General features: G+C 42.9%; 1 protein-coding gene across 5 annotated transcripts in view; it reads right to left on the bottom strand.

Annotated features, from left to right (window-relative positions):
* The window catches only part of ACTN1 (actinin alpha 1), an 85,699-nt gene that overhangs the window by 18,147 nt on the left and 41,048 nt on the right, over positions 1 to 26,504 (bottom strand). For 3 of the 5 annotated variants that reach the window (XM_058842207.1, XM_058842187.1, XM_058842169.1), the window contains exons 3-8: positions 22,506 to 22,625; positions 15,376 to 15,462; positions 14,744 to 14,831; positions 13,736 to 13,814; positions 7,797 to 7,878; positions 6,086 to 6,171 (exon numbers count right to left, since the gene is read on the bottom strand). In XM_058842207.1, the coding sequence (XP_058698190.1) occupies positions 6,086 to 6,171; positions 7,797 to 7,878; positions 13,736 to 13,814; positions 14,744 to 14,831; positions 15,376 to 15,462; positions 22,506 to 22,625 (542 nt within the window). Of the gene's footprint in view, positions 1 to 4,643; positions 4,730 to 6,085; positions 6,172 to 7,796; positions 7,879 to 13,735; positions 13,815 to 14,743; positions 14,832 to 15,375; positions 15,463 to 22,505; positions 22,626 to 26,504 lie in introns of all 5 variants that reach the window. The other 2 variants (XM_058842178.1, XM_058842198.1) reach the window with 1 other exon arrangement.

The raw sequence follows: 26,504 nt of genomic DNA, 5'->3' as shown, positions 1-26,504 counted from the left end.
AATTCTGCCCAGCAGAACTGTCTTCCAGTTTTCCCTGTATTTCTGGCACTGACTACAGGGCCATCTCCTTGGTGGAGGCACACACCTACCATGTACTCAGAGTCTCATGATCCAGCTGAGAAGAGGATTTATCTTCCCCCCATTTTTCTGGGTAATCTTTCTGCTTACTCTTCCAAAACAAGTCTCACAATTAAAAAAAAAAATCCTACTGCTACTATTTAGGTTTGGAGCCTCTTTCTTTCTTTCCATTGTGAGACCAAACCTAGTTCTCTGCAGGGAGCTCAACATGTTAGAACATGAATTTAGAAAGTAAGGATCAGAAAAATCCCAGCTATGAACTCAGAAGCAGTCAGTCTGAGTGTATTTAGCACGGGGGACTTACAAGCAGGCTGATCCTTGCACAGAATGTATCTGTGGGTTATCAGCTCCTTTTATCATTACCATGGTGTGTGCCATGCCAGAAAGCCTGAGGATATGCCCCTGTGATGCATCAGGGGATTGCTCATACCCCTCTTACCACAGTACAGCTGTGACCCTGGTGCCTGGGGAAGGTGCTAGGGGTACCCACAGGCACCCTCAGGAGAAGTCCTCCTTACAGAGGCTAAGTGCAAATAAGGAGGAGAGTCTACATAGCAGCTCTACAACAAATCAACTGTGAATGCTGCATCCTGCCTCAAAACTACATTTAGGACTGATGCCAAAATAAGTTTTGCTGAGTTTATAGCTGGTAAGTTTCAACCTTTTTCTATTTTTAAATGACCTTTTATTATCTGTTTATTCAATCTTCAAGGACATTTGAGAAAAAAGCTTCTAATTTTTGCAGCTGATGTGAAGCAGCAAGAATGGCAATAAAGTCATAGGTTGTACAGTGATGTATGGATTGCTAAGGTCCCAGGGGACACAGCAATCTTATTAATTTGTAGAATGAAATGAAGCTGTTAAAACATCTATTCAGTCATCTGCCCTTCACTAAAGCAGACCAGCTATGAGATACACAGATTACCAGCTAATTTAAAACACATCATAGAGACCTGTACAGGAAAAGGAGCAATTTCACTTAAAAAGAAATCTACAGAAAGTGCAAACAATGGTTACATTTAAGAAAGCTTGTACTTTGACCTATTTTTAACTAAAGTTTGTACTCTAATGGAGTGTTTTTTGATATACAGAGAGAACTACAGACATGGGACCAAACAGTATGTCAAAAAGACTTTGCTAGAGCCTTGCCATGATATGCCTAGTGACTGCAGGGAACTGGCAATACCTAATGTTTATCTCAATCACTCCAGGAGAGGTGTTCATTTAACTTTCTTATTTTTACACCCCATGAGCTCACTGCAGCAGCAGCCAGCTGTGCAGGCAGGACCCCATTCCACTGAGGCATATTTACATGTATCTGATGATAGACTTTCTCCAGCTGCCCAAGTTTAAATATCTGTGTGTATATATGCATGTTGAACAACTGTCCAAACAAAAAGACCCTAAGAATGTCAGCAGTTATGACATTATTTGTATTATCCTAATGGCAGAAGTGCAGAGGCTTTCTTTCCCCCACCAGTACTTGCCTCCCAATGGTTCTTGCCTTGGAACTGCTACTGCTCTATGCAATAGCATGCTGTTGCTGCAGCCACAGGAAAAGTTCTGTGGCCACAGTCACCATTAATGTCCCAAGCAATGTGTTACACTGTGCTCTGAGCAAGGTAGGACAAAAGCATGCCAGAGCTTTCAGGCAACCTTCACAAATACTCCCCACACTACTGCTAATGAGCTGATCCATGGTGATGGCAACCTCAAAACTAAAGTGAAACACTTTAGGTAAAAGAAGAGTGGCACACCAAGATGTTTACAAGAGGCCAAGGCAGCTCCCCCTACACTGTCATTAGTTCAGTGGAAAAAGCTATTTTGGCTTCCCACACTGCTAAAGGCAGCGAAGTTCATGCTGAGTCCAAAAAAGCTGAGATACCCACAAGGCACAGGGCAGCACTGAGAAAATGTAGAATCCTGGGATCTGGAAGCTGCATACCTTTATTCTCAGAGAACCTGTGTGAGCATAGGTGCAGCATGGTGCTGACACACTGTACTGCTTGCAGAGTCCTGGAGGGGGGCAAGCCCAGGACATTCTATGTGATACCATGCTGCTGCATCTAGGCACATGCTGTCTGATGGAATCAAAATGAAAAACTGAATGGCAGCAATTTATCTGCCTTTTGTCTTTTCTGTACTTCTCAACCATAACTTGAACTGCTTAGGATAGGAGTAGAGTTTGCAGTCTCTCTAGTTCATGGATCCAAGTCTTTCTGCTGAGGATTATGAAGGAAGGCATTCCCACAGTGCGCTATGCAGGGATGCCTGCCTGCTGCTGTCCTCTGGCCTCAGAGGACCACTCTAAAATACTATACACCAAACACAGTCTCTTAATAAAACAGTAAAACATTAGTTAGAAATTGCCACAAGTTTACAAAATATTAAGCCAACCAGTAGTTGCATGCATTTAGTGTGAAAGTCAGAAGCAGTTAGAAAACAAGCAAACCAACCAAAGCAAGTATACCTACAAATATATATATAAAAAATGGCATAGAGAAAAAGCAGCCATCTACATACACATGTCAGGCTGGGGATCCTGTACCTTCAAAGGCTCAGGATAAGAGAATGAAAGAAGCAGAAAGCGGCTCATGGGACTCTCCTTTCAGGCCTGGTGGCAGTAATGAAAAATCTGGATGAAACATTGAGCAATATCACAGTAAATCACCTAACCCCGCATGAGGCGGCAACACACAAACATGTGGGCAGGGGCTTGTACTCAGCAATCACTTTGCATTTGCCTGTGGGTTTGAATCTGTGTCATTTAGCAGCTAATTTATGACTAGGGCAGCTCCAGAAAGGAGCTGTGCCCCTCCTGCCAGGGCACAGTTGAGTTGCTGACCCATCAGGACTGCTAAAGAATTAATAACATACTAAATCTTCCCTGTAAGCCAGTTGGTCTACATGGGATTGAAACTTCAATAACTGAGAAACTTCATCTCTAGTTTTTGCCCCAGCTACTTGGTTCAGGTCCTGAGGAAAGCAGAAGAATGTTTCAGTTATCCCAGGAGACTGAGCATCCACCTAAATTGCTGATCAGAGCATGGAACCTGCTGAGCAGGTTTCCAAATCATGGAATGGGTGCAGAGAGAAAAGGAAGAGATTGGTGAGTGGCACGGCTGTTTCTGCAGCAGGCTACAACTCTCCTCACATTGTGGTTTGATGTTTCCTCGTTTGGAGTTCCTCAGGTTAAGCAGACTGCATGGAGCAGTCCCTCAGGGGCACCTGGCACACAGCAGGCCTTATCATGAGGCTGGCATGATTTCTGAAACTACAGTAGTCTTCCTGGGCAAGTATCAGCTGGCTGGAGCTTGCAGACTGGTCTTGAGCGTTTTGAACAAAAAAACCACAGGATCCTAGCAGAAAAGTCATGACTACACAAATTATGCCAAATGGGCAAGTCTACTGCACTGCTGTGGGACACATTCCCAGCTCCTTGGAAACAAGACAGTACCACGTAATTTATATGAAACCGGGAAGAGAACAAAAAGCTTGAACTAAAGAGCTGCTCCCTGGAAACTACTGCTTGCATTTGCCCTCTGAAAGCCAGCATCAGCATGGAAACTGAATCAATGCTGGGACGATCAGCACTGCTTTGCACAAAAGAGATGGGAGTCTTCCTGGAGTCAGATTAGCCCTCAAGCTGGGCAACACAAGGACTGTGTCTCAAATAGAAATGGCCTGTCTGGAACATGAAGAACGTAGTCTTGGGTTTTAGATTTTACTGTTCTAAAGCCTCCTATTTCAAATTAGCAGTAATCTTGTGGAAGGGCCGAAGCTCAGGTTATGACATGGGAGAAAAGAATCGATCTTTTTCCCTTATTTAAAAGATTGCTGGGAAATGGCTTGCCCAAAGGCAGTCTGCAAGTATTTAGTTCCAAACAGCCTGATATCAGGCGAAGAGACTTTGGAGTAAATAGAAAGCAGAGGAAGAAGGAAGGCCTGAAACTAAGGAAATGGTCAAGGCAGCCGAAAGATAAATAAAACATATAGGTGGTTTGGGAAACAGAGGAGAATTACAAGGAAGAAACATTGAATGGAAAAGCATGTAAGTTTGGGAAAGCTGAAGGCCTGTTAGAAATGGCTGGAGCACAAATGTGCTATGTAACCAGCTCACGGATGATTCAGCCTAGGAAAAGACCATTGACTTCGTGGAGGCTGAGTGTGGAAGGCAGGATGGCAGCCCAAGTGGGAAAGGCTGTCATTTCCTGGAGTGGGCGGATTTGACTGTGGTACTTTTGGATGTGCACTGCCTGGCCAGGACAATGCCCACTAGTTACTGAAAGGGTACTGCCTCTGTCAGAGCAGACATCTACTCATCTTCCAATGCCAGCTTTACCAAATGCTTTCTCCTCTGCTGTGGTGTGAGACTGGAGGGAAGGAGCAGCTCAACTCTGTCCGAAGGACATTTACATCACTTCTCCAGCAAGATTACAGATGGTATATCCAAATGCATCACTGGATGCATTGGGCTTCCCTACAAGGGGTCTGGCATTCCTCACTGGAGAGGACAGGTGGGCAGGGCAGGGTGAGGGGAGGGGTTGTTAGCAGTAAAGTCTCACCTTCTGCGCCCCTGAGAAGGCGTGGTAGTAACATGAGACATAGGTCATTATGGCCTTCTCATCCGGCCTTAGCGTGCCTATAATATCTGTGCAGAGAAGGAAAAGAGGTTGAAAGGATAAAGTAAGAAGCAGCACATAGGATAAAACAAAACAATCATGGGTGGCGTGAGAGAGGGGGAGAAAACTTCCCATCATGCATTGCAGGACAGGCCAAACAGATTTCCATGCGGAGAGCTGGGAATTCGGATCAGAAGGTGGCTAGCAGTGTTGGCTTGTGGCTCAAAGCGGCACCCCTCCCTACCCCCCAATCCAGGGGGATCCTGAGAGGAGGATCTGGGCTCTGCACCTTCACAGCTGCGGTCTGGGGGCCTGGCCCAAGGATGCAAACAAGCTGTTTGGAGATCTGAACGCCCGTGCTCGAGGCCCTTCCTTCATACGCCAAGGAGCTGGAGATCAGAGCCTTCCCACGCAGTGCACTTCCTACACAGGATCTGTGCTGTGCTCTGCTGCAACGCGCACTGCCTGTTCCTAAGGCACTCAAGTACAGGAGGCTGCTTGGTTTTGGCAAGAGATGTGTACAAGATTTCACCCACAAAACGTTTTCCTTAAGTGACTCCATTACCAATAGGAAAATGGCTAAGCCAGAAGTAGCAAGGACTCAACTGCCTGATATCCAACACAGATGACAAAAGAGGGGAATAAAAGGAAACAAATGAATAAAAACAGGCATCTCTGTCACGATGAGCAATGCTCTGTTTGCAAAACCACCATGGATGTACTTGTTAGACATGCTTTGTAAGCCCCAGGTGAACTGGGACTGAATTTGTGGCAAAGCTTGAGAAGCAGCAGGTTCAGACCTTAAAGCAAGGGTGCTGGAACCTGCAGCATACATAAGGCAAAAGATAAAGCTTTGGCCATTCATTATACCCTTCATAAAACTTCAGTCAGATCTCCTTCTCCATCTTTGGAAAAGGCAAAAAACCCAAAAAGTGAATAGGTATCTGTATTATTTCCCATGGAGGGAGGCTGCAGTTTCCTGCTGCGCAGAGCATCTTTGTGGTAGTCTTTGCTTTAAGACCAAACATCCTAGCTCAGATTTACCAGGATCAAGAGGTACAGGTTCTTGGCCATCAGAACAGCAATTCATAAGGCAAATGGAGAAAGCAGAGCCCCCCACTCCCTTAAATTTGCATGTGTGCCAAGGTGTGGCATACCTAAGTGCCACTGGAAGTACTGCTGACTATAGGGGAATGGAATTCCTGGCTCCCTTGCCCCATGTATTATATCTGGGGCACCACTTTGAACCAACAGCCAACTCTACCAAGAACATAATAATAAAGATGCCCGTAGCTAGAGAGGAGAGAGAGAAAGAAAAAAAAGGTTTGGACATTAGCAACGGCACCAGGTGTGCTCTGTGGAGGGAGCTTGGGATCCTGCGATACCTTCTGGGCTCCTGAGAAGGCGTGGTAGAAGCTAGAAACATAGGTCATGATGGCTTTCTCGTCAGGACGGGCAGTTCCAACAATGTCTGTCAAAAAAAACCTCTCGTTAAAGAGCATAATCAACTGATGGGAGGAAAGCAGAGGAGGGGTAGAACCACAACTGTCCAGGAGGCCTGCTGCGGCGTGTGCGTGTGTCACAGCGATTCCACAGGGCTTCCCAGCAATCCCCAGATGTGTGTGTCTCAGAACCCAGGATCACCCTTCTGGTTCCCCTCCCTCATCATAAAATTTCCTTCAGAGTCTGGCCAGGCTAAGGCAGCCATATGTCAGCATATCTTGTGTCATAGCACTTCCCTGTCCTGAGAACATTACTGTGATTGGTGGATTGAAACAACCCAAACTGGCATCAGGCTGACATGACTTTTACAGACATATTATACTGCAATTCCTCCATGCAGTTCTGTTCTTCTGGAAAGATACTTTCTCCCTTCTTCTCCATGCCTGCCTCCTTCATTTCAACACAATGATGGCTTGAATTTCAAGAGGCCCTTTCATTAGTTTCAGGGGAAACTCAACACCTCCAGTGATCAGAATTAATGGTGTGGAGGAATGCACATTAGCTCGACTCCATGATGGAGGAGACAGATCAGTAAAGAGCAGTGAGAACTCCTGCCAGGGGCCCTCTTCATCACTGCTTCTTTTGCTGAGATCTGAAGCGAGATCTACTTATTTTGGAGGTGTCTGTATCTCCTACAGAATGGCAGGAAACATTTGAATCTACTCTGGAAACCTTACAGGTTTTTTTTTTACCTCAGCATGATGAGTGCAAGGAAAGCAAAACTTATCCCTGGGGATGGGAAATACTACCTAGGAATATGAATATTCTAGTTACTGAAATACAGGGTTTGGCTGTCGCATTCCCACCTTTCCTCTTTGGTCCTCTTACTCCTTTATTTAACAAAAATCTTTAACTGCTTCTCCTGTCCTGCCCAAGTCTGAAATACAGTTTCTACCATTGAAACCAGCTGGCTTTTGGCAAACAGCCAACAACCAGTGAACTATTTCAGGCTGTTGTTTGTATTCTAGAGTTACAGTCTTCAAAATCTGTTGCCACGCTGGTCCTGACAAGGCTGTGAAAAGTAATGCTTGCTGTCCCAGTGGCCTCAGAGATGCAGTCGTAATTGGCAGCAAAAGCATCTCTGAACAACATGGAACTCTGCCTTGGTCTCCAGTCCCAGTCAGTGAAGGATCTTCATGCCAAACACTTCTCAGTAGTCAAGAAAAAGCAGTTTATAATAATATCATGCCCTCAAAAGGAAGAACACCAGCAATGTCAAAAAGACCACAGCAAAAAAACCCTGGAGCAAAAGGAACACAGTCCTACACCATACACTAACTCAGTGACGGGCCTGATAACTGAAGGAGAACACTTCAGTCAGCAGATGACAGGTGTTACTCATCTCTGCCTTGTCTGTCAACCCCAAGCTAAGATCTCCACACTAGACTCAAAAGATTGAAGGACAGCGGAGGAAGAGGGAAGCAGAACATGTGACTCATTATTCCATTTTAAGTTTTTCCCTATACATTTCCTACACAGTCATGCAGGGAACATTCAGAGGTTACTGAAATGTTGTACAAAAGAAGTCCACCTAGAAGAAGTGGAAAATTTCTCGAGAAAAAGCAAGTTAAAAGCTGTTGGACTCTACTCTACCTTCTGCATCCAACATCTTCGGAATATCCAGGTATTTCTCAGCCACATCAAAAGCTGTGTTTAGATTAGTGAGTGGATCATCCTGGGAAAAAAAACAGAGGAAAAGCATCAGCATCAACTTTTAACAAGGTACACAGCATTTCTGTCAGAAAAAAAACTTGGTTTGGTTCAGGTAGCTGTGCTTGCCAGAAAAAAATGTGTGTGAAGCCTCATGTAGCAGGTTGAAATGCTTAACTTCCTTTTGAAAGAAGAGCCTGGGGACTCTTGGTATGATAGTTAACATATAGTCTATGCACTTGCAAAAAAAAAAAGGAATAGTGCATTTTGTCTTGAACTTAGATATAAGTAAAATTAGCTTCACATCATACTGATAGTAAATGATGAGACCACATCTCACATATATATCTCATGTTTATATTAGGTTTGTAACTTCCATTTTGAAGAACAGCAGATCTATGTATCTGTTAGAACATCTAAGCAATACTAAAATAGTAACAACATCTGCAACGGGTGCTGTCCTTAGCTAGTGTACAGTTTGCTGAACACCAGCTGAGTGGGAGGAAGAGAAATGTTTCGACAAATCTCTACAAAATAAATACATATAAAAGTACCCATTTTGCCTTGAGTATGGCTTTTCCTTCTGCACAAGTCTTGTAATTTCCTTAGTTCATTTCTATTCCTCTGTATAAATTTTCTGTAGATTTTAAAGTGCCACATAAGAAAATATGAAATACAAATGTCATTGAAAATGAAAGACTCTCTGAAAATTGTGTCCAGCATTCAAACAGTAATTAGCAACAAGACACTTGCCAACCTGTGTATGATCCTCATAACAGCTTGTTCCTATATTCCTCTGTAACCATGACATTTCATTATTCTGAAGGATCAATCCACTTCACAGGTGACAAATGACATTTACATTATCAGTTTCTACTGTTGAGACATGTGACTTCTACTGGATGAAAGGTTGTGCATAAACCCCTAATGTTTAACCATCTTGTTTTTTGGTGTCTTTTGGGAGGGAGGAAAGATGGGGTGGTACTCTCCATATTGTCATTTGTGCCACTCACACTGAGACACACATAAAAAACCAGGAAATAGGTAGTAAAATTATTTCACCTTCTTTCTAGAGTGGCGTCCATGTTCTGTTTATTTTTTTGAATCATGTGCCTTTGCTTATTGCACCAACTTGGAAGATTAAGCTGTGCCTGAACTCTAATCAACAGGCAGTTTCCTTTGAACCCACCCAGCAGGAAAGATGAAGCTAGGCAGGCTTGAGCAGTCAGGGTACAGGCATGAATAAAACTTCCTTTATGGCACTGGTCATTATGTGGCCCTCAGATTACAGCCTTCATGAACTAGGAAACTGAGCTGCTCTGAAAAGCAGCATTTCCCTAAGAATCAAGCATGTATTAGGCTGGCATCCAATATGAGCAACATATTCCTTTGGATAAATGTCTCTATCAGACAGCAGTACTTCACCTATCAAAGTAAATCACACACAGAGGCCACTAAAACAGTGATCTGTTTTAAACCCACTGGAATAAGTCAATATTAAGCAAGGCAATGTTTCACAGGCATGCTGTGATGAAGCCAGCAGCTGTTGCATACAGTTTGACATAGTGTAAAATCCCTATATTCCTATATAGTACACCTTCAATGGTGACTACATCAGATATATCTACATCTACCTCTTCAGAGTTGAGCAGTGGAGCAGACAGTGGATTTTTACTATTCTCCAGGTACAAGGAACCATCCTATGCCATGGAATTAGAGGAACCACTTCAGTTTCAACCTACTTGTCTTCTGTGTCTGATGTGGAGAAACCTCAAGGAACCCATAGCATAACCAAAAGCCTTATTTAAGGAGGTGAGACTAGTTGGTATATAACCTACTTTGTTCACTGAGTGTAGACACTGCTCTAGCTTCATTTAGGAATTAAAAACCAACAGATTTTCTTTCACTCAAGTGCAGGAGCATCCAGAAATGCCAAGTGGCAGCTCCCTTGCTAGTCTTCCCCTAGCCTATGTACCATTTTCTATTTCTTTAGAAATGTCACCACTGTGTAGCAAATTTCACCCCATGCTGACCATGACCATCATGGTTGTTTAACACCCTGCCAGAGTGTTTAGTATTAACACAAACCCCTTCCTTAGCACAGATCCATCTGAACAAGCTGCATGAAGATCTGCCAGCCTCTCCTGGAGGAAAGGGAGGAGCAAATCTCTCACTGCAGAGAGCTTTCCTATCAGTTTGCAAGTAACAACACCAGAAGCACTATTGCCAAAGGTTAAAAAGAAATTTTTGACTGAAAGCTGGGAGAGGTTTCCTGATGGGAAAACTTACTGGGCTTGGGTAGTCCCAAAGGAAGGGGTGGAAGTTTTAACATGTGGGAAACTGGAGACTCACCTAGATAAAGCCTGCAGATTTTCTACTTCAAATGCAAGAAAGATGTGTGATCACAGTATGTCTTAGGGAATGAAACTAAAGATAGCACTACTAAAAGCAAGCTACCTAAGTCCAAGACCAGCTTGGAGATGAGCAGAGAGCTACATGCGAGCAGGACTCTGTTCCCTCGCCCCCAAGAACAGTAAAACAGCTCATTCCAACAATGATGCTTCTTGGTGCATGAGTTAGGGTTTCCCCAGGGCTTTTCCAAGCCTACAACAGGGTCTTAAGCCCTATGAAAATCCTCCCAATTCCACCACTTTCAGTTCCATCCCACTGTACACCAGCTAATCATTATTTCCAATCACCTACTTCAGCTGACACCCATGAAAAGAGGCAATGTAATAAAGACTGGCCAGGCAGCTGCAAGCCTCGCACTGCAGCACCACGACTGCAGGCACACTTTAGGGACCCAAACACAGCAGATCCAACAAAAGACAAGCCACTTGTCTCCTGATTCTTTCCACAGCAGAAACACACACCCAGAAGAGCACAGACCCAGATGAGGCTGCAGAGGTGTCTTGGTTGTAATTCCATTTACATGCACATAGCAATAGCAGAGGCATGAAAATGAACAGTAACTTGCCAGACTCTGGGTGGGCTAGCCACAAGGAAATCTATAGCTTTACCATGGAGGAGGTATTTTGCTTTGTGGTGGCAGACAGCAAACCTGCCCTAGACAGATGCCAACCTGGCTCATTCTCTGCATTTGCTGACTAATGACTATCATGGCTCTTCATCTTTTGCCACAACCCTAATTCATGCAGGGACTCCATTTCCAAGTCCTTGCAGCACACAAGGTTGCCATGGCAATTATTGCAATGTAACATAAAAAACATCATCTATTAACTAGCAATGAGGAAAGGACATGGAGGGGAAGGAAAATTGAGAGAGAGCAAGCACTTACTGTATCTGTCAGAATTGATGATACTAGGAAAGAGAACCAAAATTCATGTTTTCAGAAATATCTGCATATAACACAGCAGTACACAGACCACAGTTCTATACATATTGTGGTATATGAGGGGGTGTCAGAGCCAGCAGGCAATCACTGTACTTGACAAAAGTATCTTAGATATGGCTCACAGCTACAGTCAAGGGTAAAAGGAGGAAGGGAAACCCCATATTCTGCATACCCTTCAGTTGTAGACCATGACCTAAACCCCAAGACCTTATCTACAGTGCACTGAATAATAGCAGACAGATCTGCACTAAATAGAGACTATCTAACCAAGTAGCTGGGGTGTCAAGGAATCACCAACTCCAAGCTGGACTTGTACCTGTTGTTTTGAGGCCTGGACTATACAAATAACTTTAGCTAGGCAGTGCTCGTATGTGGAAAAGAATTGTGCTTGTTCCACTAATACAGCTAGGCTAGGAAAAATAGCTAGGAATAAACTCAGTACAAAACAGTGCTGACAGAAGAACTTGCTAAATTTTGGAAAGTCATGTGGCTACTCCAGTGGCTACCTTCTGCAAGTATACACTGCCAGTACAGGTCTGTAGCCTAGCCACAGCCTCTGTGAAAGTGCAGAAAACACAAGCTGCAGAAGAATGCTGCCCAAACAAGAAGCATACTGCAGAACTCTGGGCAGCTTGGACTGATTTCACCTCTGTATCCCATAGATTTTTGTGTATGTGTAGACACAGAAACACACACAGCATTGCCAAAGACACACACAACTGAGATGCCACTAATTGCTCCCTAGGGCTGGAAGAAAACTCGAGGTGGATCTCTAATCTACTATCCACTGTAATGGCTGCTTCTCAGCAGCCTCCTCTGTGTTTATACATTCCACAAATGGTTTCAAATATCTAACATAAAAAAGGTTAACTTCCCTTCAGCGCACATCAACTGCCAGAGCTAAAGACTAGGCTCTAAATTCCTCCCAGCTATTTGCTCAAGATTTCAGCTGTTGTAGAGCTCTCTAACATACATTTAATCTCATCTCTTGAGAGTAACTGAGGCAGAACAACAATAAAAATGATACAGAGTGTAAGAAGACTTAAGGAGGATAGAGGGAACCAGATGAAGGATGGGATCAAAAGCAAGCAGAGATCAAAAGATGCTAGTTCCATTTAACCTTACTCCAAGCAGGAAAAATCCCCTCTGATGTACATTGAATTTGGCTAGAACTTTTCACCCTAAAAAACCTGTAGTCAAGATCAACAAAGAACTCATTTTCCTTCATTTTGTTTGTGCTTGGGTTTGGCTTTGGGCTTTGTTGATAACAAAGTGTGCTGTAGCATTTACCTGCCTGGGTTTGTCAGACACACATTGCTTAGCTCTGCTCTTTTCCCAAGATTTGGCATGAAAAATGTTACTCTAATAATTACTTCTCTTCTTGCTGCTGTTTATGTAAACAGGTACAGACTCCCCCTGTTGTTTGCTCATCAGGCACTGACTCCCGACACCAAAACTGATTAGAAAAACTGACTGCTCTGGAAGACAGTAAAGATCTAAAAGGTTACTGAAAAGCAGATCAGGCATTTACAGTTCATTGCCTCTGAGAGGCAGCTAATTTGGTTAGGTCATTTACATTTATCCATTTGCATGGTGATCCAAGAGCCCAGGTCTGTTGGGGATGGACTTCTACGTTTACTTCCCTAGCTAACATCAAGCACTTAAAACACCCAGTCCAGGAGACTCTGAAGGACAAGCTTTGCGTGTTAGTCCCAGCAATGACGGAAAAATTATGCTCTTGGTGACATTTCACTATGCTCTTGGTGACATGGGCACAGATACAGTGAAACTGGATCTCAGCAGACTGCAGGAATGCCAGTAGGATAAGAACCCAGTTTGATCTTCTATTGCACTGCTGGGCCAAGACATCGAGAGGAGCATAAACCACTAAGTGGTTATTGTCATCATCTATTCAGCAATCTTGTCTCCAAACCACACAGGAAGTCAACTTTGGAGCAGCTTAGTACCATGCTACGAGAACAAGCATTTAAGCAAAATGGAGTTTTCTGACAAGTGCTTCTTTGGCACCTGATAGCTACATGCTAGAAGAAGTCCAGAAGAACTGCAGAAGACTCAGTGCTAAGCTGGAAGCACGTGACAAATGTCCAGTGAGAGCACACAAACCCCTCAATGAGCTACTGCATTTTGAACACCAGATAACTGGTTTCTATCCAACTCTCCACAGAAATGTTAAGCCTGATTTGACTCACTAGTCTGTGACATTAACAGAACTATTCTCACATTTGGTGTTACTGAGTTTGCCAGTTTTTGCTCATCAGCTGGGATTGGGGCACGTGTGTCTCATACAAGGCGGTCTGAAAGCAGGGTAAGTCAAGCAGGAAGCTCATTAAGTTCACGCTTCACTAAGAAGCCTGAATGTACTCATTTATCCCTCCTTCCTTCCCTACCAGTCCCACAACTGACAGCTTGTGCTGAATCTCTCCAATTATGTTTAGCAAGCTAATTCTTTTCCCTCTTTACTTCTAAGGTGCCAAGCATCTGGTCTGATAGACAAATGGATTTGTACCTTTCGTAGCTTCCCGTAGTCGATGAGCTCTGGACGGTGTCTATGAATTAAAGCACAGAAACCAAGGCCATCCTTCCAACTACGAGACAAACACAAGAGAGAACAATGAACATTGTTCAGCCACGGAGACACACAGTAGTGAGCATGAGGGAAGGCACCAAGGAAGTGAGACAACTAATTCTGGTTTAGTTTCCAACTAACAGTGCTTTTGTAAGTGCTGGGAATGAGGGATATCTTGTACATGCATGAGACTGCTGTAAAGATTCCTTTCAAGCCCTACAAAAATCTGTTGTGATTAAGACTTGTCCATGGAGTTGGCACCTTGTTTGTGGCAGTTCTCTGTACTGAACTTTTTGTGTACGTCCTGTGCAGCATGCGAGCTCGAGGCTGAAAAAAGGTGTAGATGCAGGCCATAAAGGAGGAAGAAGTACATTCCTTAGGGAAAAGGCAGATGTCTCCAGCTAGCTAAAGTATTGGCAAGCATGGATGGCAGTTAAGCTTTGAAGTGCTTTATATTATATGGATTATACAGGGCTCCAAGACATGCTGGAAAAAACACTATTATGAAGAATCTTCACTGGAACATCTGCCAGTTTGGAAATATGAAAAGAAGAGCAAGAGAACCTCTTATTCCTTCCCAGCTTTCCCATATTACAAAAGTTAGGAGGAAGTCCTTTTTTCATGGCTCCTAAAGTGTTCTGAGTTTTCACAGAGCATAAGCTCTCTTCCTTAGCCTGTGCCACAAATGCTGCTTTTGCAGGACTTAATGCCCTGAAGAACTTTATGAAAGCAGCAATTGTAACCTGAATGAGGAACTGCGATGTAGGTACTTGGATCCTCTTAGAACCTCTGCCTTCAGTTTCCTAGGCATCTCTCTGGACCACACTGTTACTTGTGTAATGTGCACATGCATTGCCTTGGGAGGTCTGTTAGGAATATTGCTGAACATACTGAGAGACATAGGAAAACAACACAGATTGTAAAGCTAAGTTCTTGCCTGTAACTCACCTGATATGGAAGTTCTGGATGTTGACATTTTTGTAAGGGGCTGTCTTCCTCTGACACCATAACAAAAGTCCTTCTTTAGCAGATGTTTCTAGAAAAGAAAGAAGAACACATAAATTAACTAATTTTCTTAGAAAACAGGAGTCTCTGGAGCATATGCTAGAAAACCATCACCAATTCCTCTTCGGTAGAGACTGCACTAAATTGTGCTCTATTTAACTTCACTTGTTAGAGAATTTCTTCTTTCGAAAAGTCTACTACGATAAGTTTTTTGACTATTATGTTCTTAATGAGGCTCAGTAATAAGGAGATAGGTTTTTTTGACTAGAGAGTCTTGTAGGACTCCTAAGTGATAGGTTCATTTTCAGTGCAGTCCTTGAATCAAATTCCAACACTAAAGTTCCTTTCCAGGCTTAGTCATCCTTTTGAGCTACCCTTGAAATCTCTTGTAAGAGAAGTATATGAAAAACTCATCTCAGTAGTCTTGAGCCTGGCCATAAATGTTCACGAGCCATCAGGGCAACTTGGGAAGGGTAGTTCCCTAGGATCTTTCAGTGACTCACTTAAGAGCACATTTTGGGCCATTTAGCTTGCCCAGTTGTCCATCACTGAACAAAGAAAGAATTAAAATTTACCTTCAACTGAGATATCCTGAATGGCAAAACGAAGGATGATGGTCCAGATCATTCCAAGGGTCATTTTAACATTGCCATCCACAATTTCTATGGAGGAAAAAAAAAAAAGGTAAAAAGAGAAGAAATAGAAGACAAAGTTTAAATTGTAAATCCTTGTAAAACAGGAGCATCGGGGAACATTTCCTTTTGCAGTCAGGAGAAATGGAATTCCCACTAAAAACTGTTTTCCCCTGCCTTCCCAGATGCTCTGCTGATAGGTACAGTACAGTACCCAGTAATCAGACTGGTTCTTTTGCAGTACAATCCTGTGAGCAAAACAGACACAGATGATCCCAAAGATCGGGAATAAGCACTAATATACATCAGTATAATTCCCCAGTGGGGACTTCCGAAGTCTCGGGTGTAATTACTGTTACTTAGAAGTCAGATTCACCAAACTGAGAAAAAAAGAAAAGCCTTCCTTCTCTTATCTCATATCTACTCCAAGTCAACTATATAACTGCCCCAGCAGAAATGTACCAGAAGAATCAGTGACAATTCCCAGAGCAGATGAGCTCTGACAGATGGTTTTGTCCTGTGAACAAGATACCACCAAGAAAACCATATACCATAAACCCTTTCATTTCAAACAAGCCTAAATACATCAGACTGTCTGTATAGGACTTTTTTCAGTCATGTAATTGCCAAAAGACACAACGGAGCATTTCTCAAAGTCCATGCATCCTGCTGAAAGAGGAAGCAAGGACTCATGCTGACCAGTCTGTGCAGAACATAACATAAACCATGACTGTGAGCAGACTGTGCTTTACTGCTCATTAGATTCCACAATATAAATCAGCAAGGGTCAACAGACTTGCCTTGGAGGTTTTACAAGGCAACTGCTTGTGTGTGTGAGGTACGATCTGTTTAGGATGGAGGATCAAGGTCCTGGGGAGAGGCACTTGGGGCAATGCTGGCCCAGAAAGAAGCTTCCACCATGTATGGACTAGAGCCAAATAGTCCAAACAGTGAGCAGATGGTCTCAAGTACTGATCCTCAACATCTACAAAAATTCCACAGACAAATATATATATAAATATATATATATAGTTACAGAATTTACAGCCTTCACAATTCTTGATAGTGAAACCAGCAGAGCTGCTTTCTCCTACTCATTTTCTGACAAGTCCCTGTATGGCAGGATCTTTCACAAAAAAAAAAGACAAGTTACAAAAGTATTTTCAGTAAGAAAATGGTTATAATTAACCTGCTGTTTGGACATAGAATAATTCAAGTCCCAAGATGATTGTCAGAATCCATTTTTGTACTACTGTAGACACCTCCATGCCACTTCTTTTATAAAGCTGCCCAGCAGAAACACATCGTATTCTGGGGCAAGTACAATTTGCAGTATAGGCAACTGACAAAAAAGTAACAATATCTGAATTTTTTCCTTTTAAGCTGTTAAGAAATGCTTTTCTTCTTATGAAAAATTTCAAAATGTGAACCACGTTGTATTCAAAACCAACGGACCAGCAGCACACACCCCAAAACCAGATTTTCAGAAATTGTGTCCAAATTCCTGAAAACTTGTGACTTACAAATACATGTCACAACTTCCAGTGTAAATCAGAATTATAAGCTCTACCATCCTTTGACATACATCTGAATTAGTGATTTGCAGATGTGAAAGGCAGAAAACAAGACATGCTACCTTGTTCTACTGCAGTAAAACTCTGTCTCTGCTCCTTTCTAAACTTCAGAGTACACTAAGATCTCTTAGTGGGTCATCTGTTTACCCAGAATTAAACAGCCAGTAACTTTTCAGTTCAGTACAAAAAAAACTAGTTACTTTTGCTGGCATGAAAAAACTGTGTTTTTCTGTTGATGGTTTTCACACAAATTTTTTACAGACATTTTGAGGTCAGAGGGTTTTCTGCTAGGCTGATGCAAGAAAATGTCATGTGTTGGCAAGTGTATTCAGTTCTGTACTTTTTTGCATTCTTTACCCCTCCAATAAAGCACTGCCATCAACTTAAAAAAAATTATTTTTACAAATACCTGAGATGCTGCAGCTAAAATATACAAAAAAGCATATGTATTTTCAGCTTATTTTGTTAACGTGATAGGTACTTGTGGGGATTTTCAAAAGGAAAAAAACCCAGTGCTTGTAAAACCCACAGCAGTTGGCAGGACTCTTCTACGATATATTTAAGACCAGAAACTAAATTGAGCTCCTTAGTTTAATGGGCTTGATTAAAAACTGATGACAGTACTTCAGTGCTGAAAATGTTTCACGAACAGTAGTAAATCCATCAGTGAGCTGAAACAGGTAATTAATATTACTGTTCCATGGATTTTAATCGGAAATAAAGGTCCAGAAAATTACATAAAACCGATAGCGTTAAGTTGCTAACGTCGCATAAGAACTCGGCACTATGTTCTGGTCACGTTCTCAAATTCCAGTTTTATAAAGTCAGCAGGTGGAATTAAGGTTCTTTCCCAGTCCTCTTTACAGCACTACCCATTTAAAAAAGGAAGATGTTCTCCCTGTTCCCACATGAGATTATTCCTTAGTACTGCACCAAAACAAAGCTGCTCTGGAGGAAATCCAGAATATTTCTACCACTTCATCTCTGCGTGTCATTTTACTTTACACAGTAACACCATCTACCAAGCAGATGCTGATCTGTGAGATTAGTGAGTGATCCATCCCAGGATGCACATTTAACAAGCCACACAATCCTGTCCTTTTTTTTTGTTGTTGTTGTTGCTCTTTGAAAAAACAGAGTTGACAAATGGTTATTATTTGTTAGAAGTAGGCAAGAATTTTTCACTTCTAATGCTAAAAATCTTCTCCTGGAAACCTGGTTACAAAGTCAACCAGCCTGATCAAAAGACTCTGTGCTCTTTGGCCCTCACTCACTTGGTTTTCCATCCCAGCATTCCCCACTGCCAACCTCCTTTTCCTTCAGAATTCACGACCCTTCGTGATCTACTGCCAGTCTCTTTCTAGAATAGTAGAATAGGCCAAGAAACAAAAGTGAAAAACATGGTTGCAAAACAGGCTTGCATGAAGCTTTCTGCTTCCTGGTGATGAAGAAAAAGAAACTCCACAGGAATTGTTAAAAAGTTGAATGCAACACTACAAAGCTAGAACAATCTAATGCTTAATTAAACACAATATGCTTGTTCCCTCCTGATACAGGGAAGACTCAGCAATGTGAGAGCAGTTCACGAATTAAAAGGCTTGTAATCAGACAGTATTTTCTAAAAGCCCGACTCTGCTTTCCAAGCGCTCTTTCTAGGCAGGGCCTCTGCAAGCACTGTGTGCACTTCACCACCAGCAGCTGTTGAAGGAACAGCAGCAGCAAGCACATGTTATCAATGCGATTTACATTCAGCTTGAGGGTTGATCAGCTGCTGGCTAAAGCCAGTGAGGCATCTGCATCCACTAGAAGGAAATTTTTTGCACCAGAGAATGAATATGCTTCCACCCAGCTCCTATCATTGTACCAAGTAATAAGTATGCAAAAGCTACACTACTGGTTGGCCACAGAGACATGCCTTCTGAAATGCCACCACCTCTTTTAAATGCATGAACTCATTTTGAGAAATGCAAAAAATATTAAGCTTCTTTTCCTGCCATGGATAGTTAGAAGCAGAATCAACAACACAGAAATTGTTATCCCCTCCTAGATACTTCTGAGCTGCCCAAGAGAGCACAGCCTCTGGTTATTATCCCATGGAGAGAAGAAGTTGCAGGGCATGAACAACTGGCAGGATAGCATCATGATCTGGGAATTGGAGACATAGAACAACAATGGCGATGACATAAAGGCTGCTCTGCATTTTGTATGTCAAACAAAAGCCAAATACAGTAGGACAACTATCCACACCCCTATCTTCAGAAAGCATGTTGCTCCTGGTGGTCCTGTCAGATTAAGGACAGACAGATGGCATTGTTAGTGAGGGTGTAACTCTCAAGTCCTTAAAAGAATGAACAGGACATAGGGACAAAATGCTATGCTTCACTCACTGACATGGGGAGATCCGATTTTTCCCCTCTTTTCATTGTGAAATAAATAAAAGTATGCTTGCACTGCCTGGTGCTTCAGTAGGTGGTTTACTCAGATGGGACTTCTGCAATCATTGACATTTCTAAACTTTATTTTTCCTTTTATTTGTGCAGGTGAGAATACGGGTCAGTTGACCCAAAGTTATCTGTATATTGAAGTAAGCAAGATTTAAGAAAGCAGCAACTTTGTATGCAGATTTAAGGTAAAAATAAACCAGTCTTGGGGTGAAATACTTGACCTATTCAGTCTGTTAAATCCCAGGAGCATTTGACATGAATATGGAATCTATTACAGCAAAAGAAGGCTCCTGAGGTGTCAGATGACAGTGAGATTTAGAAGCAGATGAAAACCATTTGGCTAGAATCTTTCTTGATCTACATTTACACAGATCTCTCTATGCCTCAACGTACTTTGATTCTATGGACTATGGCTAACAAAATGTTTAGATTAAAACAAAACCAAACCCAAAAAAACCCCAGGACACTGATGGGTAATGTGTATGGAGAACTACAGCTGGACTGCAGACCCTTCACACAGGACTTTGCTGCCCAGTGGACACCCAGAGATGGAATAAGGCCCTGAGGTAAGGAATGTGCTCCCACATCCAGTACCACCACACTGCTGCTTCATGGTGGTTTTCTACTCTGGGAGAAAAAGTCCCCTAGAAAACTTTCTACATTAGTCCAACCTGACCAAGGCATCTATAGCTCATTTTCTTGGTGCAGAATTATGACCGACTCACTGGTTTTGACCATCTACTTTCCTGCTGCGCAGTGTCTTTTAAAAGTCTCAGAGCAAGTCCCTAAAATTAATGCTTCAGAAAGGTTTATAATCCCCTTCATGGACAGAATAACCTATTTTTATAGCTGATGTGCAGTTTACTGCCCACCAAGCAGCTCATGGGCTGGGTAGGAGTTCCTGCAGCAGGTTATGGTCCTTGGAGACAGCAGAGTGGCCTGGGCTGGGTCTGTGTGCATGGGCAGGCACTAGAGTGGGCGAGTCAATGCTGTGACCACACTTACATGGCCTGAGCTGGCCTCACAGCACAGGCCCAAGCTCTCTGTATAAAAATCAGAGCTAGCCTTAGACTATACTGCAGCGCCATGCTGCCTTTGGTAGTTTAAAGAAAGCCATATCTATTGTCCATGTAGCTGCTTAGGCACCAGGACAAAGGAAAGCCAGGAAACATTTGGCAGGGGAGTTCAAGATCACTATTCAGATTGATATGGATCATACTTTTGTCAAAAAATGGCACTTCACAGCCTATTTCTGAACAGGGTAACTGCTATGAGTCCACACTGAATAAGTGGGCCCTGGTGATCTTTGGTCACAGATCATTTGACTTGCAAATGACTTCTAAGTCCTGTGAGATGCACTCAAAGCTGACTCAGAACAGGGCTAAAAAAAAGAAATCCCTCAGAAGAAAAGGAAAAGAAATTAGTGCCAGGGAGAACAGAATCAGAAGAAACAAAAAAAGCGGGGGGGAGAATTTAGGAAGAAAGATAGACAGGATTTACACATACTACACATACTCTGGAAAACAGGAGCTATTTTAAGGTAGACCATCCCTGGGTCCAGATCCAGCTTCCACTTTCCTAGTCTGAAGAGGGTCCTATACAAATATGGAATATTGTATCAGACACTGGATGCGTCAGTCTTTTAGTAAGGGCACAAAATGACCTTAGATATGTATTTGTGCTCCATAAACAGCACTCACAGACAACAACAGCCTCAAGTTGCTACTGCTGAAAAAAGCTGAGAAATTTGAAGAAAAGTTTTGCATGCAAAATTCCAATATCATTCAGCCACTGACCTCTTGCATTTTGCTCTTCAATACCAAACACAGTGAAGAGGCATCTGCAATGTCCCTGACACTAGCTGTAAATTATTCCAAAGTCTCCATGAAGTTAAAGCAGTATAAGGTAAAGGTTTTGGTAAGGCAAACAAGCACCTGCAGTGGCTGAGGTAATCTGCCTGATCTGTCTGTCATGGAACAAATGAACCATAGGATGGGTACAGGTGTTGGAGAAGCCCCAAGAGAATGCTTGAAAATTCAGGACTGGTGACAGCATGCCAAGACTGCACTGACCTCATGAGCTGAGAACAGGCAGAGCTCAGCCCAGTAGCCCCAGGACTCTCCCAAAGAAGGAACACTCATCCAGAACTGTATCATGGGCTCATTTCCTGGCTGTGTCATGAGTTTCCCTAGAGAAACCAAGTATTTCCATCTGCAAAGTGGAGATAATAAGCCTCCCTCATTTTCCATGGTCATTGTAAAGACAAATCTAGAAATATCTCAGAAGCAGAGTGTCTCCACAGCAACAGTGACAACCTGAATCCATAGGAAGGACTTACAAACAGATCCAGAACAGAGAAAAACAAGTGTCATGAAAACCTGTAAGCCCTTCTGGGACTTGGGTGTCATATCTGTAAAACACCCACCACCTCTACTAAAACGACAAAAATCCTACACAGCTGCCTGTTTTCTGCATGACCTGCAAGTTCTTGAGAGCATCCCAAATGCTGCCTACACTGGTCTCTACAGTGATACAAGGCTTCCAGCCAGAGCATCCAGCTATGTAGGGTGCACAAACAGAAGCCTGGAAGCCCTGAAAATTGGAGACTCTGGGGTCCTTGTCCTGTACTGGGGGCTGCACTTGGCTTTGACCCATGCAATGTTCTCCAGCAACAGATCCTCTCCAGCAGCTCTGACACAAGCTAAAATACAATTAACGGCTATGCTTCAATTCAGTTTCCTTCATTTGAGAAAAATTTCTCAATTAATTTGTTTCTGCCATTGCTCAAGGTTTTCCTTAACTCATAAGAACCAGGAGAAAACAATCCAATCCAATAATTCCAAATCAGATGGAAATCAGGTTTGGCAGCCTGGTTTGAAGACAGGATTTAAATCCAGGGTAAAGGACCACTATATCCCATTTTTAACTCAATTGTTTTTTCTACAATAACAAGGTAGGGGGCTAGGGAGGTGCAAAAGGAAATGACAGGAAGCTATGAAAGAAAGGCAAGGGCTAAGCACAGCTTGGGCTCAGAAAAATCAGATGGTTCCTTTACCTTCTGCTCCAATGGATACTAGCTTGACTCCTTTGCTGGCAATGAAATCCAAGGCCTTGTTCACATTGGATATTTTGTGCACTCGCATTTTGCCTCTTTCAGGCTTAGCCAGACGTTCACCTATTAAGAGGCAAAAAAAAAAAAAAAAAAAGAAAAAAATTATTAGAAAACAATTCCAAACCTGTTCCTTCCCTGATGCATGTTTCCTGTGGAGTGGCAGTAGACCTCCCTGCAGCCTTTTAGGACAGCCACACTCACAGTTTAAGCACCCCCAGAAAGAATCAGACAGAAAAGTATCTCTTTTATGCATCACTGGTAAGTTGGTAACAGAGAACCTGTCCTTTTCAGAGTAGATCTGCATCAGAGGTGAAAAAAATCTGTTAAAAGCCCACTGAGCTAGGCAGTGGAACCAACCTCCTCTAGCCGCAGATAACAAGCCATGGGAAGAGCACAAACTCTCCTCCCTGACAAAGACAGGTGAGGAGCTCTCCTCCAGCATTTGCAACACCCAACTTACAGAGCAAAGCTCTCCTTGGAACTACTGAGTCAAATATGAGGGTGATCTTGTACTTTGACTTTTCTTTCCCCCAGTTAAGATTCAGACCTTCTACTCTCTAGTCTCTCCACTGAATGGCCCAAACTGCCTGGAGCAGGAAATAAAATGAATTCTTTGGCAAAGTGGCTTTATAACTGTAAGGATTATCACATCAACTCCTTTCCATTAAGTCCAATGTATTTCTAACTCTATACTAGATCTTCTACACAAGTGCTTTTTAAATGTTTATACTGAGGCACAAGGAAGGAAGCAGCCTAGCCCTGAGGTAAGAACAGGTAAACTTCTGATAGAAACCAGTCTTAGGATAACACCCAGCTCCTGACTGCAAAGCTGGTCGATTTGGAAAAGCACTTTCCAACCTCAGTTATTTGAAAGAGGTGCATTAAGTGCAGTCATGCTCTTCTTGATAGGCTGCTTGTAACTACACTCACAGTCTTTTCTAAGACTTTCTACTTTTACTAACATTAACTTCTTTTCTTTTAGTTTTACTAACAATAAACCAAACACTCAAGAGTAAGCAAATTAAAGCTTGGAGAGGTGCTTTTCAAAGAAACCTGAAACAGAAATATAATTAGATGGGATTTCAGGAACCACCTGTATATGACACAACATTAGAAGTGAACATCCACTTCCAGATCACAAGCTTCAGAATACAAAAACAATATAAAGAAAACCCAAGCCGATTTTGTACTTAAAATGTTATAATTAAAAGGAGATCAAATGGGCAAGTCTAGGCAAGTCTCTTGACCTATTCAGTTCCAAAAGTTTCCTGCTATATCTTGAACTGAATTTTTAAGCCAATGTAAGCTGACTCAAACCCTTTATTTGAGGCTTAAGTGTGAGAAAGAAAAGGACTTGGCTTGTTTCCTAACACAGGTGTGAGAAAAAGCTAAAACAGAGAAGAGAATATTATCTCCATAACTATGCCTTCCAAAGGAAAAAAGTCTGAAAATTGCAATCCTTTAAAAATGTTTTAGTGGTTACTGTAAACTGGTGTCATTACCTCCCACACTGAAGGATAAAACCAGATTCATTTTTAAAAGGAAACACTGATGTCTGACAATTTAAGTAAAAATAGGTATTTTATGGTACTACCTCCCTCCTAGGATAAAAAAAAACAACAAACAAACTCTTTTGCTTTAATGGAACCTCAGGTCTGTGTCACAGTACACTGCTTTATTTTTCCACTTGGATAATGTTAGTCATCCTAAAGAAAAGCTGAAGCATTTTTTGTGACAGTTATTTGTGACAATGACATTTTTATGTGTAATTTTACAATAGACTTAAGCAGTCTTATGCAGCCAAATGTCAACAAATGGGTTGAGCCAGCTAAAATCCAGCCATTTCCTTCAGTTCAAAGTGACTGTAAAGTAGGCCTTGCAAGAAGAAAAATAAAGACAAGCGATTAGGTTTCAGCTGGAATAGCAAGCTGATCCAATTCACCTTGTGGCCGCATGTGCAGTGCCAGTGCAGTGGAGAGCATCTGAACTGCTCTCCCTGGGGCTGGGGAGAGCAGGACTCTTCCCCCTGACAGCCATGAGTAATTGATGGTGATTGCAAACCTCTCTCAGATTCAAATCCTTTCTCTGCAAACTTTTTAGCTTTCAAAACCCAATGACTATTTTCTTCAGGCTTGGACTTCATTACAGATTTAGATTTCCAGAAATGGAATGGTTCCATGCTGTACATTATTAATGATGTGGACTGTTAAAAGGAAGCCTGCTAGAAATATCTTCTACTTTGAGCTATTGGCATAATTTGCTTTATTTCTCAGTACTTCTAGCTGACAAAATGAAAGCCTCCATTCTCTGATTCTCATGAAGTAGCCCAAGGCTGTGCTTTAAAAGCTAAACAACACAAGGATGTGTTGGCATACAAGTTGTTCACTGCAAATTTGTCTAGGTAAAATTTCAATTAGTGACTCTGTTTGAAAGGGAAAAAAAACATATTACACCTTTATTTTAAAAGTACTAAATATAAGTTTAGCGTTTTTTAGTCTTATAGTATTATTTTTAAAATGGCTTTGTCAGGAAAAGGAAACACGTGGTGAAAAATGAAAGTGTAGCTTTTGGGAGAGTTTCTAAAGGGGGGCTGCAGTTGTTACTTCCAACCAAAGAGGACCTGCAATGAGGAAGTCCCAGGACAGTCCACGGAACTTCCCCCTCTGTACAGTGGCTGGGGAACCAAGGGGCTCTTGTGGGGCTGAAAGGGGACCTGTCAGCAGCACAGCTCCAGAAGGTACCACGCTGAATAAAACTAAAGCACTCTCCTCTTGCAGATCATCATTGCTTCCCATATCATCATTGCTTCCCATACTTTGGGAAACTGCACTGGGTGGGAAAACTGCTTCCTATTTGCCCCAGCTGCCTGGCAGCAATGTGTTCCCAAGGACACATGTGAAGGTCACCCTCCCTGAAACAGGTTTCCCACAGTCCCAGTGGCAGTCCCTCTTGCACCGTAGGGTCTCCAGTAGCTTCCCTGATTGCAGGCTCCATCCTTCCTGCCATGGCAGCGTGGCAGCAGCCACCCTGCAGCAGGGGCAGAGGCAGACAGTGCTCCCTTGGTCCCACACATCCCAGCCACGTGGAGGAGGCACTCAGCTCCACATGGCTGTCAGCCAAGCTGACCCAGCACCCTCATGGCTGAAAGCTCTTATGGACATCATGCTCTGGGATACAGGAGATCAGCCTGCCACAGAGAAACCCTGCCCATGCCAAATTCCCATCAGCGGCTCTGCAGTCCCCCAAAATACGTGAAAAGTGTGAGCCAAGAGCTGAAAGGAAAGGCCAGAAGCTGGAGGGCTAACAGCCATCCAGAGACTCATCATTTTGGCAGATGATGAGTGGCAATCATGGCAGAAACATACAGGTGAGCCCTTGCCAAACATTAGGAGACTCCTGACCTGCACATACTGCTCCCCATATGGGCTGCTACTTCCCCAGCAATGGGCCTAAGGGGTTGCTAGAGGAGCTGGCAGCTGCTCTGTATGAGCTGTGGGGCTCACAATGGATAAGGGAACTGCAATGACAGAAGTGAAATGAGGAAAAAATATGCTATGCTTCTCCTTTTTTGCCACTGTACTTAGGAGAGCTGCATTCTAGCTTCTGCTGTCTCTAGGGAAAGGATGTTCAGCGTTAAGTGTGTGAAGGACCATGGTCTCTGGGGGGATGCAGTCCCCAGCTGCCCCCCACACCTTTGTCCACTGGTCCTGCAGCAGCAGGCACAGAGCTGCTCTGCACTGGGACAGGTACGTGCCATGCCCACACCACTGCAACTGGAAGCTGCTGGCTTTTTCCTGAACAGAGGATCTGACAGGCCCTGCCAACGGCTACCAAAGGGACAACAGCAGAGGAAGAGTAGAAGATGATGCAAGGAAATTAAACAGTGTGAGATACAAGATCCCCTGCTTTAGCAGCGAGCCTCATCTGCCTTCTCCTATACAT

The sequence above is a fragment of the Poecile atricapillus genome, chromosome 1, assembly GCF_030490865.1.
Source record: "Poecile atricapillus isolate bPoeAtr1 chromosome 1, bPoeAtr1.hap1, whole genome shotgun sequence".
In the NCBI taxonomy this organism is placed as follows: domain Eukaryota; kingdom Metazoa; phylum Chordata; class Aves; order Passeriformes; family Paridae; genus Poecile; species Poecile atricapillus.
This window is presented reverse-complemented; position numbering and strand designations above follow the sequence as displayed.